The sequence below is a fragment of the Helobdella robusta genome (assembly GCF_000326865.2).
Source record: "Helobdella robusta unplaced genomic scaffold HELROscaffold_38, whole genome shotgun sequence".
NCBI lineage: Eukaryota > Metazoa > Annelida > Clitellata > Rhynchobdellida > Glossiphoniidae > Helobdella > Helobdella robusta.
In genome coordinates this window covers 766657-780389 of record NW_008704829.1, presented here as the reverse complement: position 1 = coordinate 780389, position 13733 = coordinate 766657, and the positions used below count along the sequence as shown (strand labels likewise).

The window sequence follows — 13733 nt, the reverse complement described above, 5'->3', positions numbered from 1 at the left end:
TGGCTTAAGAAATACTAAACTCACGATGAACACACATATATATTGTCATACATTTATTAATTCGCATCAAATGTTTGGTACATACTTTAAATTTTTTAAGATAAAATTCATCACATTATTCTAGATAAACATTAGAATAGAGCATTCAAGCTTCATCATACATTTAGAAATATACACTATAATATAAACTCACGTACACACAGTTACTCTCATTAGAAAATTATTTCAATTTCCAAGTATCGAATGTACAATTTTTCATATAAATTCATTAATTTTTAACTATTCATCTAATTAAATTAAGCTAAGAGAACCTTTTATTATAAAACTATTTATGATATAATGGAACATTTATGAAAAATTTCATATCAGTACTGGTTTAGACCAAATAAATGGCATATATAAATATCTTAAATTTACATTTTAATAAATTTAAAATATTTTTCAATCATTAAATAGTAAAAATTTAAAATTCGGTCAATAAAATTCATTAACATATATATTAATGTTTGTATATTTATATATACAAAAATAAAACACACTGGAGAAATGGATTGTGGAATAAATCAAATTAATTTACATTTCAATAAATAAAAATTTAAATCTATTTTCAAATAAATCGTTTCACTATATTTACAAATTGCACTCAAAATTAATTACATGGTAAAAATAATTGGATATGTATGACCCACACATATTATTCATTCAGAAACTAGACATTGTCGGAAAATTTTCCAAAATATGATACATTAGTTGTTGCTGTTGTTGTATTAGCTGCTGTTGTTATAGTTGTTGTTGCTGCTGTTGTTATCATAGTTGTTGTTGTTGCTGCTGTTGTTGTTGTCATCCTGCTACCATGGTACTTATATGCTATGTAAGCAAACAACATCAATAAACTAATTCCTAAAAGCGTAATGATGAGTCCCATATAAATCAGTTTGTTCCTTCTCAAATGTCTTTTCACCAGAGTCCAACGGGTCGGTACATTTGACACTCTAATAATTGGATCGGGGTCATCAAATCTACCCGCACTAGCCAGGCCTCTGCGTGGTTCACAAATTATATTGCTATCAGGCTCAGGAATTACTGGGGCATTTCTGGCAGCAATGGCAGCGCGTTTTTTTTGTAGCTTGCGAGCTTCTGCTGCTAAACGAGCTACTTGTTTTGTCATCACTGGCGGTTTTGGAAAGTGAGATTCGGGAGCTGGACTTCTATTTGTTATTCTACGAAACCATCGAGAGCAACTGGCGATTGCTCCATACTGCGTTGTATCACTGTGGGCCACTCCAAGTGGCCTTCTAGAGTAGCCCGCGACTTCATCTTGCGGTCTGCAGTAAACCTCTTCTCTATATGGAGGCCTGCTACTTTCGGCTGCCCCATATGCGTCCGTACCACTGCGGAACATTGTTTCGGCTGGTGGTCCGGGGTGAATCGCTCCTTTGTATTGAGGTCTTGAACTTTCGGCTGCTCTATCTGACGGTCTGCAGCTGTCGGCTGTTCCATATGGGTTTCTATCACTGTGGTATCTTCCAAGTACCATACTACGGTAGTTCGTTGCTTCATCTTGTTGTCCTAAGATAACCGGTCCTCTATATTGGGGTCCTATATATTTATACACACTTTTGCCGACTCTAAATACATTTCCGGGGTTCAGCTGGACCGTTGAATCATCACTTCTTCGAGAACGTTCAAAAGAAGAATCAAAGTTTGAATCGAGATAATCGGCCATGTTTTCGATGTCTTCATCTGCCGAACCACTACTTCGATTCCCAGTAGCAGCTGACGCAAAAGTACCGACGGTTAAAAAATTAGCTGTGGCAGTTGTAGTAGACGTAACGACTGTGACAGACGCAGCAGCCGTTGTAGTTGTAGCAGTTGTTGAAACTGTAAGTGTTGTAGTAGATGTAGCAGCACTGGTTGCTGCAGCAGACGTAGCTGTCGTAATAGTTGAAATGGACAAAACGTCGAAGACAGCTGTAGAAGCTGTGGTGACAGCAGTAGTGGCTGTTGCTGACATAGTAGGAATTATTGTAGACGTACGTGAAAAGAGGTATCGTTAAAGTTAGAGCTGATACAGAAGCAAATGTTCCAAAAAATTTAGAGGCAAATGTTCTTTTTAAATAGCTAAATTTTTTACAATTTTCTGGGAGTAAAATTTTTGTCAAACATTAGCTCATAAATGAAACAATAGAGTTTGGATTTGTTCGTTCAATAATCAATTTGCTTTTTGTATGAATGTTATGTTTTGGTGTGATTTCAACATGAAAATTTACAATATTTAAAAACGTTTGTATAAAATTGTTTTTTGATTAATAAAAGTAATTTGGTAAAACTTTATTGAATCAAAAAACTTAAAAGATTATCATAAAAACAGAAAATACCTTCAAAATAGTTTTAGCATTCGTTCGCGAGTCGTTAAAACTTATAAACTTGAATAAAATTTCATTAAAATTTAAAATGAAACAAAATAATTTTATCTAAAAATAAAATAAATTAAGTCAAAAATGCAGGCTGGACTTTTTTGAAACAAGCTGGCTGTTTCCTTAAAAACCCTTGAAAAATTTGCCATTCACAAATATAAAAATAGTTTTTTCTGTTTGAATGATATGGGATAGGCGCTTCTTAGTGTCTAAATGGAAAACATTAAATTATTTTCAGCATGAAAAAAAAATTCCAGTTTTTTTTTGTAGCAATGCAAGACAATTTTATTATTTCAATTTGGTTGAATGAAAATTAAAAAATCGACACATAATAACACTTTGGAATACGGTTTCTGTCAATGATTTTATGTCTTTAACAGCAGTTATTTACCCGAAATAGCTTCTACAATCACGACTACTGCGGCCACTACAACCACAGCTACTACAACCACAGCTACTACAACCACAGCTACTACAACCACTGCTACTACAACCACAGCTACTACAACCACTGCTACTACTACAATAGCCGCTACTACTAACACATTTACTACTAGCTACTAACTACGCTAATATAATTCTAGTAATGTGGTTTCTGTTCATTAAGACACTAGAAGAAGAATGCTTAGAGGATCGGATCGTTTGGCATGGGACTCAAAATTTACGAACCCTTTCAAACTGAGTGGGAAATAAACTTTGAATTTAATTTTGTTTACTATTCACACAATTTTTTAGAAGTTTTGGCATGAATATTTTGATATATTGTGGTACAGTTACTATTTATCAAACCCGGCTATGTTAATTCTGGTGAGATTTTATTCTACGATAATTTCACTATTGCTGGTGTTGCTAGATGAACTACAATGATCAAACTCGTTGAAAGTGTTGAATAATTTTTTTCTCTCTTTCGACATGCACATGAAAAAATTTCATAATTTTGATAAATACTTGTTAAAATGCCCTATAATACAGTTAACAATGGAATCTTAAATCGAATCAAAATATGAAAAAAATGTTATAAGATGTTACAATGAAATACGGATGAAATGTCATTTTAAAAAGTTCTGAAGTAAACAGCTCATTCTTACGAATATGTACATTGCAATATAAATTTATTTTGCGTGATTAAAATTTTTCTAAAAGTTAATCAAATGTTTATTTCATAATAAAAACAAAGTCATTTTATATAAAGCAATGGCTAATGAATGTTAAAAACTTAGAAACTATCCATACGATCTGCTAGTAAACATCTGTAAAACATCGAAACCAAGCAACAAAGCGACAACAAACCACAGTTAAATTTTAAATTATTTACATATACAGGTTTATTTAAAATATTTATATAAAATTTTTGTGATTAAATTGAATAATAAAAACGAATGTTTGTATGAAATATCTGCCATGAACACAGTTCAGTTCCTAATAACTACACTACCTTCCTTATTGCCATATTGTCATTAGAATGCTGATTAGTTACCTGAGAAATACAAAAAAATAGCGACACCTAAGAATAAAACGATTAAAAATATTATGAAATTTTTGTTAGCGCTGACTATCTCCCTTAAGAAGGCTTCTAAATTGTGAAACGACGTATCGAAACCAAAATGGGCCTGGCGGCTTCTACTTCTTTGAGTCATTTGGGAGCTGAAGAGGGCCCTTTTATGGTCTTCCAGACGTCTGGCTGGTGATGAGGGTGGTGTTGGTGATGGTGGTGTCCTTCGGACTGCTGTTGTTGAAGTCACAACACCACAGTCGTAATACTGTCTGTGTTGCAGCCATTCTATGTATGGCTCATTGTCAAAGTCGGCACCGTCAGAAGAGTCGCTGGTAGGAGATGGGCGACGGACTACAGGAGACGAAGGGGGAGCTGCCACAGGGGACTCATCCACAGAAGACTCAGTCACAAAGGGTTCTGCTACCGGGAGAAAAGAGGGTCGAGCTACAGAAGGAGGAGTGGACGCTGCAGCGGCGTTTGTAGTTGAAGATACGAATGAGACATTTTCCTCACCGCTCTCTTTTTTCTCAAATCTGACTGCTATGTCCCTTGCGGTCATACTTTGACGATGTGGAGGTCCTGTAAATAAAATTGTTGGTATTTTCATTTACTAGCCTAGCCAGGGAAGGTAGGGGTTTATTCGCACCATCCCGACTTTTCCTAACATTTTTTTAATCAAGTAAGAAATTTTAATAATAGTACGAATTTTTACACTTGAGAGATGGAAAGTTTGTGTGAATGGCAAAGGAAAAAGACTTATTAAATTTTTCGAAACTTCTCTGCAAAAGAGCACAGCCCCCAAACAAAGAGCACCTCCCCAAACAAATTGCACCCCCAAAAAACTGTACCCCCAAATAAATGGCCCTCCCCCCTAAAAAATTCCAGTTTCGTCTCGTTTATATTTCAATTTCTTACACAGACAAAACTCAAATTATAGAAAAATTGTTGATATCGTATCTCAATTTTTCACTTGGTTAACGATCAAGTTTTGCAGTATTTGAAGAAATAAATTAAATATTATGCCACGAAAATGTTATAAATTATTAATAACCATTTAGTAAATATTAGACAATTTAGCTAAATTAGCTATACATAATTTAGTTATATTAAAATAGTACAATTTTTAATTTTTCAAAAGTTACTAATTAAATAATCAATTTTTTAAAAAAAAAAATTTAATAAAATCTTACAAAAATAGTAACATTTTAAAACACAAACAAACGTCTTATGAAACTAACTTTTTAATTCTAGTTGCAGGTTCAAAATTAAATTTTTCTTAAACAAGATATCGAGTTTAATGAATTTGAAATAGGTTTTATTACTAAAAACTTAAAAAAATTCCAAAAATTTTCAAGTTTCGGCCAGCCAGTCAGCAAACTAATGACAAAAATTTCGTTTATTTCATTAATTTAAACCTTCTAAACGTGTATGTATGTTTATATCGCAAGTCACACACACACACACACCACACACACACAGACACAAATACACAAAGTCACATTTATATTTAACTTTGGAAGGATAGGTAATTGTGTATTTAATATTTTTAATTTAGAAAAGTTAAAAAATTTTTGAAAATTTAACCTTTAAAAATTCTCTGTTTGAATAATTTTTTGTAATTTAACAGAATGTAATAACAAAAATTTGTAGCAGCCAATGTGTAATGTTAAATAATTCACCAGTTTATGAGGGTTCATTGAGAATGAATCATTCAAAACTATTACCAAATTTAGAATAACATTAACAATGGCAACAACAACACGACAACAACAATACTAATAAGAAATATTATTATTATTATTATTAAATTATTATTATTATTATCTTTATTATTATTATTATTATCATTGTATGTAATAACATTAATCATAATAACGACAATAAGAGTTAGCTTAAGCGCCAAACTAAGTTAAGATAGAAAGGTATAACCAAAAACATTCAAAACATGGCTAAATATGAAAATGACGTCATCAAAATCAACAAAAACGTCAATTACAACAACAACAACAACAGCAGCAGCAATGTTGACAACAACAAGAGCAGCAATGTTGGCAACAGCAAAAGCAGCAATGTTGGCAACAACAACAGCAACAATGTTGACAACAAGAGCAGCAAAAATGATGATAGCAATTATCTGAGCGTTGATGAGAAGTTTGCTTTTCTTAAAAGATTGGGCGTCAAAATCTCGCCGAGAATCCGCGAAAATTTCCAAATTTGCTCCAGAATGAAAAAAGCAGTAGCCGCTAGTAGTAGTAGTAACATCAACAACAAAATGACATCAACAAGAGCAGACAAATTACAACAAGATGAAACGGCAACAAAACCTACAATTGAAACATCGACCATAATGACGTCAACTTTGGAAGCAGTATCCATACAGCCACTGAATTCCATCATGACATCAACATCAGCAGCAAGACATGAAAACTCCGACGAAAGTGACATCAACAATGCTAACAGCAACAACGAGATCACAGTCAGTAGCAACAATCACGTCGCAATCAACAACAGCAACGACATCAGCATTGAAAATAACAACAACAAAAATGACATCAACAAAATGGCAACCGTAAAGAGTGTTCCTCCGCTTAAGTATACAAAAGTCAGAGGTAGACCATCTCTGGTCACGTTGGATCACATCAGTGGCATCAACAACAACAACAACAACAACAACAACAATAATAATAATAATGATGTCACCAACAAAGATACAACCTCTAGTTATAAACAAGATTATCTCAGTGGTAACAAAAACGACGACGATAACGATGAGGAATGTGACGATATTTGCAAAGACATTAATGACAACAACAACAACAACAACTTCGTTGACAACAACATGTTTGATGCCAACAGCAACAACAACAACCTCATTGACAGCAACATGTCTGGTGACAACAATAACAACAACAACCTCGTTGACAACAACATGTTTGGTGACAACAATAACAACAACCTCGTTGACAACAACATGTTTGACAACAATAACAACAACCTCATTGACAACAACATGTTTGACAACAATAACAACCTCGTTGACATGTTTGATGACATTAACAACAGCCACATTCACAACAATAGCACCGACTGCCTTTATGATGATGGTAATGCTAACATGCAAACTACCGAAAAAGTCATAGAAACAAGTGACGATGGCAGTAATTACAAAACTGCTAATTACCTAAAAAACACCAAAAACCACAAAACCTCTTTTGACGTCACCAAAAACACCAGCAAAACCACCACCAACAACAACAACAACTTTAACGACAGTAACAACAATAACAACAACACTAACAACAGTAACAACAACAACGTTAACAACAACAACAAATCATCCAGCAACAACAATTACATCAACCCACGCAACATATTCTACAATAGAAATAGATACGAAAGCCTGAGCACAAAATTATCAACCGGACGAAAAGTGAACGTTGTTAACTTGAATCCATTTCACGCTGAAAAGACCTGGAGAATGTGATTGCTACTACATTTACTACTGCTGCTACTGAAGCTGCTGCATTTGCTGCTACTAATATTATAGCTGCTACTTCTACAACTATTACTGCTAGTGCTACTGCTTCTACTACTTCTTCAGCTACAACTACTTCTGCTTCTGCAACTACTACAACTTCTACTACTACTACTACTACCACTTACTGCTACTACTACTACTACTGCTACTTACTGCTACTACTACTACTTACTGCTACTACTACTACTACTGCTACTACTACTACTACTAATGCTACTATTACTATTACTACTACTACTGCTGCTGCTGCTACTACTACTACCATTACTACTAATACTACTAATAATTATAATAATAAAATTAATACTAATAAATTACTATAAATATTAATGAAATATATTTATCTATCTGCTTTTTAATGCTTTTAATCACAATATCACCTAAAAACAAATGATTTTAAATAACAAACCATAGTAATAATACTATTACACTGTAGTAGTAAAATAATAGTATTTCTTTGAACCATGATTATTATTGATTGTTATAGTATCAATAAAATACATAATCCCATTACTAAATAACTTTTGCTTTTGTCTAAGTGAACCTGTGTAGTTTTGTGTGTGCGTGTGCGTGTGTGGTGTGTGTGTGTGTGTGTGTGTGTGAATATATGTGTATGTGTGTGTGCATGTGGTGTGTGTGAGAGTGTTTAGAACTAAAAATAACTTGCTGTTACCATTCCCAAATTATTTAAAAATTCAGTAGCGGTTATTTCTGTTGCCATATAATATTATATAAACAAATAAATATATAATATATTATAATATAATATAATACAATACAATTCAATAAAATATAATTATAATTTTTTGAATATTGTATTAATGGCAGTATTACTGATTGTTAAGAAATCCTCTGAAAACTAGGTGAACGATGTAGATGAACATGTCTACAATCAGGTTAATACCAGAGACCTGACAGGCGCTTTTGCGAGCGACACATTCTCCAAATTCTGGATCGTTGTCAAGCGGAGCTTCCCTCTTCGACTGATGTCCCTGGCGCTTGAGACGTGACGGATGCCTTCTTGGGATCGAATGGTGGGATTATAAACAACGGAGTGACCTTATCGGAAGCACTGGATCCGGACAATTCATCTATAGGCTTTCAAATCTACAAATCGGCCATTCGTGTCCTGAGTTTAGAATTTTAGTAGTAGTAGTAGTAGGTAGTAGTAGTAGTAGTAGTAGTAGTAGGTAGTAGTAGTAACGGTAGTAGTAGTAGTAGTAGTATTGGTGGTGGTAGTAGTAGTAATGGTAGTAGTAGTAGTAGTAGTAGTAGTGGTGGTGGTGGTGGTGGTAGTAGTAGTGGTGGTAGTAGTAGTAGTAATAGTAGTATAAGTAGTAGCAGCAGTATATTATAATATTACCATCATATGGTCTAATGCAAAGTCGCTTTCAGGTCAGTGCCAAGTTAAAATTCGAGTGCTATAGTTCAATTCCAATACTGAAAATGATTCGTTTGCTAAGTAGTAATAATTTTCGCTGGATTGTTTTGTAAAATTTTGTAATGAAAAACCCAATCAGTAGTGGCTTACTTGAATTACTAAAAATAAATTACATAAATTTCTTATCATAAATAACGCATAGTATACATGAATAAGTGTGTGTGTCTGTGTGTGTTTGTGTGTGTGTCTGTGAGAGAATGAGAGAGAGAGAGAGAGAGAGAGAGTTATGAGTGTGTGAAATCAATTTGTGTGTGTGTAGGTCCGACAAAATTTTTTTTATTGCAAACTAATGTTTTTATGAAAAAAAATCGTGCTGCTTTTACCTTGTCGTAATAATTTTGAAATATTTTCAATAAGCATAAATTTGATCATTTTACTCTAAAATAAATGTATTTTATTTTGTTTTAATCAAAAAAGTTTACATTTTTTATTAAATTCGTTGAATTTCTCTGTGTGTACGCGGTTGATTAGGTTATAAAAATCTGGTTAACCCATTTTTTGTGCAACAAAAGGTTCTTTTTTCATATGAAAATTGCTTTTATAAATAATTTTAGCTAATATTTTTATTAAAACATAAATTACATATTCATTTAATTTACGGAATAATTTAATACCAAATAAATTTGTACGTTGTGTTTATAAAATTTACTCAAATTTTTAACAAGAATTTCTTATTTTTAGAAAATTTAACACATACCATAAATGTAAAATAATATTCATTCATTTCAAATTCAAAATCTCAATTAGTAAATAAAGAATTTTTCAATTAAATCGTTTTTCAATTATGCAAACATCTCCAGTCAATTTGTTTTACAATTGTTATTTGCGTATCAATTTAAAACTTATTGACCATTTCACAGTAGAATTTTCATCTGACCAGTCAAAAAGAATGGAAGCCCGAAACAAGCCACCTACTCCAACGGGGGGTTCTAAAGTAGAAAACTTAGAATTAGAAGATGACAACCCCGTTAAAAAAAATCCTCCCCAATTTACCGACGTCTTCGTAACCGCGGCTACTAGTACTACTGCATCCACCATCGCTACTACCACTACTACAAATAATAATATCATTACTGCTAACGCTGCTGAGGCTGCTACTACTACTGCTACTACGACCGCCACTACCAGTTTGTTCTCAAATCCCAAATATATTTGTCGAGGCAGATGGTGGAATCTTGATGGAAATAGCGCAACAGAAAAAACGGCTCTGTTGGGGTATAGAAGTCAAGATGGAAGTGAAAGTAGTAGTTGGTGTGGATCCATAGAGATAGGTGAAGAGGCAGAAGAATTTCCGGCAGAGACAAGACCAGAAAGACGGATAAATGCGGATGTGGGAGCCCAGGAAGTGCCAACAGGACTTTTTTTCCGACAACAGCCACGTCATTTTACTATTCGGCGATGGGATAAAAAATATTTTAGGATCGCCATTGGGTTGGCCATGGTCATTTTGGCCTTGGGTGGCTTCTGCTCGTTTTATGTCCTTTACAAGTTACGTCAACGTAATCCGTAATTGGCGGTCTGGGATTTGTAATATGTAATCCGTGATTTGTATACGGTAATTTGTAACCTGTGATCCTTAATATGTAATCCGGGATTTGAAATCTGTGATTGACAATCTGTAGTAGGTAATCTAGTTTACAGTTTAGGTATTCTATGGGCGAATCCCTAAACGGCCATTCGTGTTTAATCAATATTCATTTAGTCGTATCAATATTTGCTTAAAAGACATTCACTGGAAAATGTATTAACTGATAGATTACCCTGCAGTAAAACTTCATATTGAAGTATCAGAAATTTTATATGATGAACGGTTTTATTGAGTTGAGAAATAATAAAATATATTTCCACAAGTATTCTCATTAATTACTTTTTCATTTTAGTATTTTTTATTTTTCGTTATTGTCATTATGGAAGTCGTAAAAGTATTAGTAGTAATAGATTTGGTAGTTGCTGCTGCACTAGTAGTAGCAGTACTGCTATTATTAGAAGTAGTTGAAGTAAATTTACTAGCGTAGTAGTAGTAGTAGTAGTAGTAGCAGTTACAAATGTAGTAGTGGTAGTAGTAGTAGAGTAGTAGTAGGAATACAAGCGGATACAAATTTTTTGTGTTCCAACTCCCAGAAAATTGTTACAACTTTTGCATCATAATTTTACTTATGTACCATTACTAAATGAAAAATACTTCAAAAATCACTTCAAAATAAGTTGAATGGAATTGTTGTTCTTAGTAAATTATATTTAGTTTTTATTGTTATCAGTATATAAATGATTGTAAGTCATACACCCTCTAAGAAGCATGATTCTGAAAAAATCATATTTGTAACATTTTCCAGAATAAAAAAAAAAATATTCCGACTCCGACAGATTCCAACTCCAATTCTGGCTTTAAAAATTTTCAATAATAAAGTATTACAGCGTATGAAGTGTTTGGTGAGTTTATGAATTAAACAATCATAACAACGGACATACGTTTACATTTGAGAACAGTATCCAACTATCCCTTGTTTAGATACTTGTTTGTGTGTGTGTGTGAGTACATATGAATAAGTTATGTGCATGTATGCATACATGTGTATATTTAACGAATAAGTAATAATAAAACACAATTTCGATTCTTTCCTGAATATTGTTTGCTAATTTTTTAAATTCAAAAAAGATTTTATTATTTAAATAAAAAAATACATTTAAAAAATTTCGTGTAGAAGTAAATTCTATTTAAAAAAAAAGTTCTGGTTACTAAATTCTGGCTCTTCATACGATTTATCCCAAGGTAAATTTATAAAAATTATTTCTTTACACGCTTACATCTTGTCAAATAAAATAACAAATACACAAATACTAAGTAGTAATAGAATGTAAATGAAAAATTTTCTAATTTAGCATCCAATTCAGTCGAAAAATTTTGTTAAAATTTTGTTAAAATTTTTAGTTATTTGCATTGAAATGTTTGACATCATAAATTAACTGCGTCAATAGAGTTTATTAACTAAACAAATTTCTAATTAATAAACATAATAATCTAGAAAGAAAACAAGATGGGGGATAAAAAGGATTTTTCTCCGTCATCTTCGACGACCGACGACAATATGTGCGCTGTAGCAACCGCAGCAACTACATTTACTACAACTTCAGGAGCTACAATTAAAGTAAATGGAATCAGAGACGACAACGATCAGTGCGACAAAGACGATGAACATTACGAGGAAGTGGAAGTGTTGGAGGAGCAAAAGTTGAAATGTAAAATTGATGATGCTGACATATCGTGGGTTCCATCAAAAAAACAAACTGACAGAAAAAGGGTTGATTCATCACATGTTAAGACCCCATTGCCAATAATTTCAAAATTATCGACAACTGCAAATAAAATGAAACCAGAAACATTGGTAGAGCCAGACACTACAACGTCGATTGAGCTTACAGTCTCTACAGAACCCGGGATCCCATCAGAGCCACGTGGTTTGGTAGAACAACGAGCCTCAGTAGCACAACAAGCTTCGATAGAACCAAAAGCTCCCGTTGAGCCAAAATCCCCGACAGATCCGAGACATCCGATAGAGCCAGGAACTCCGTTAGAACCCACACCTCCCACATCTCCGATAGATGCAAGTTCAGAGAAAAAAAGACTTAATGACGATTGCTTATCGACTGTAGAAGAAGAAGAATACGGCGATGAAGATATCCGTTCTTACTGTTGTAGATGTTGGAAGGAAATTACAAACTGTTTCTTATTATTTTTCGGGATTTTGGTGTTTACGTTCTCAGTCATTTTTTACGTCATTGTGCTACATTTGTCTGAACGGGACTATGATCCTAAACATCCGCCAGCCTGTGCCCAGCCAACATTACAGCGAACCATTTAAGCCTTTTGACTGTTTTAAATATATTGAAAAGTGAAAATACAACTTGAGTAATGATCATCTTACTGATTCCTGCTTCTATTATGTGATTTAATAAATGACATTTTCTTATGAACAGTTTTTATGAAGATTTTGATTAGTGTTTTTAAAAAATTGTTAAAAATAAATTTTAGCCAACTTTTATTATGTTTTATATAGCTATCCAATTAAGTCTGAATGATTAGATGCTCGCAGAAAATTCAATAAATATGATATTTTTGTCAGATTATTCTATCTCTATCTATAAAAACTTCAATACAACGGTAAGAGTAATCATTAACAGTATTATTACTACACCACTTGGCAAATTTACAATTTTGTTCAAATCATCAAATTTAACGGGCCTTCCAAATGAAACCTCAAAATATATCTATACAAATTAATGTAAACTAGTAAAAAAAATTGATGGACTCAGTTTTTCAACATATAAGCGTATTTACTATGTGAAATAAAATCCTACTACTATCCCACTACCAGATATTTTAAAAAGTTAAAGCCACTTTATCCGACCCGAGGTTTCACGATGGCTTTTATACTGACCCTGGCTGCTGTGATTTTAAAACTAGTGGTAGCAGAAGCTGTAGTTGTAGCTTTAGTAGTAGCAGTAATAGTAGCAGCAGTAGTCGTAGCAGCAGTAGCAGTAATACTGGTAGTAGCAGCAGCAGTAGTAGTGGTGGTAGTAGCAGCCGTGAGAGTAAATACTAAATACTTATTAACGTTGAAGTAATTTCAAATTTTACTTCGAAAAGTTAGATGGAACCATCCCACAATCCCATGCTTAAATATGTAATTTTGATATTGTATCTGTAAGTATTTTTAAAAAAATACAGTATATTAAACATACACATAAACGGAGAACAGTTTTTCATTTCGCTACAGTGATAAACGCTGTGTAATTTTTATCGTGGATCAACTCTGCGTGTTGTATTTTTTAGTTTTCAACTTT

General features: G+C 33.1%; 5 protein-coding genes across 5 annotated transcripts; 3 read left to right on the top strand and 2 right to left on the bottom strand.

The window, feature by feature from the left end:
* Positions 1 to 33: 33 nt before the first annotated feature.
* On the bottom strand, positions 34 to 2419 carry HELRODRAFT_192784 (hypothetical protein). Its single transcript, XM_009023882.1, has 3 exons — positions 1978 to 2419; positions 795 to 1932; positions 34 to 766 (listed from the first exon to the last, which is right to left on the bottom strand). The coding sequence occupies exons 1-3, from the start codon at positions 2012 to 2014 to the stop codon at positions 703 to 705; spliced, it is 1239 nt and encodes a 412-aa protein (XP_009022130.1). The 5' UTR covers positions 2015 to 2419; the 3' UTR covers positions 34 to 702.
* Positions 2420 to 3226: 807 nt separating this feature from the next.
* Positions 3227 to 5314, bottom strand: HELRODRAFT_192783 (hypothetical protein). Its single transcript, XM_009023881.1, has 4 exons — positions 5151 to 5314; positions 4964 to 4998; positions 3298 to 4491; positions 3227 to 3257 (listed from the first exon to the last, which is right to left on the bottom strand). The coding sequence occupies exon 3, from the start codon at positions 4469 to 4471 to the stop codon at positions 3887 to 3889; it is 585 nt and encodes a 194-aa protein (XP_009022129.1). The 5' UTR covers positions 4472 to 4491; positions 4964 to 4998; positions 5151 to 5314; the 3' UTR covers positions 3227 to 3257; positions 3298 to 3886.
* A 543-nt stretch (positions 5315 to 5857) lies between these two features.
* Positions 5858 to 7396, top strand: HELRODRAFT_176532 (hypothetical protein; the record flags this gene model as incomplete). The annotated part of the gene is made up of 1 exon (XM_009023880.1): positions 5858 to 7396. The coding sequence occupies one exon, from the start codon at positions 5858 to 5860 to the stop codon at positions 7394 to 7396; it is 1539 nt and encodes a 512-aa protein (XP_009022128.1).
* A 1798-nt stretch (positions 7397 to 9194) lies between these two features.
* On the top strand, positions 9195 to 11139 carry HELRODRAFT_192782 (hypothetical protein). The gene is made up of 3 exons (XM_009023879.1): positions 9195 to 9403; positions 9755 to 10439; positions 10531 to 11139. Exon 2 carries the CDS (start codon positions 9781 to 9783, stop codon positions 10399 to 10401), a length of 621 nt encoding a protein of 206 aa, XP_009022127.1. The 5' UTR covers positions 9195 to 9403; positions 9755 to 9780; the 3' UTR covers positions 10402 to 10439; positions 10531 to 11139.
* Positions 11140 to 11578: 439 nt separating this feature from the next.
* On the top strand, positions 11579 to 13010 carry HELRODRAFT_192781 (hypothetical protein). Its single transcript, XM_009023878.1, has 2 exons — positions 11579 to 11661; positions 11903 to 13010. The coding sequence occupies exon 2, from the start codon at positions 11927 to 11929 to the stop codon at positions 12749 to 12751; it is 825 nt and encodes a 274-aa protein (XP_009022126.1). The 5' UTR covers positions 11579 to 11661; positions 11903 to 11926; the 3' UTR covers positions 12752 to 13010.
* The last annotated feature ends 723 nt before the right edge of the window (positions 13011 to 13733 follow it).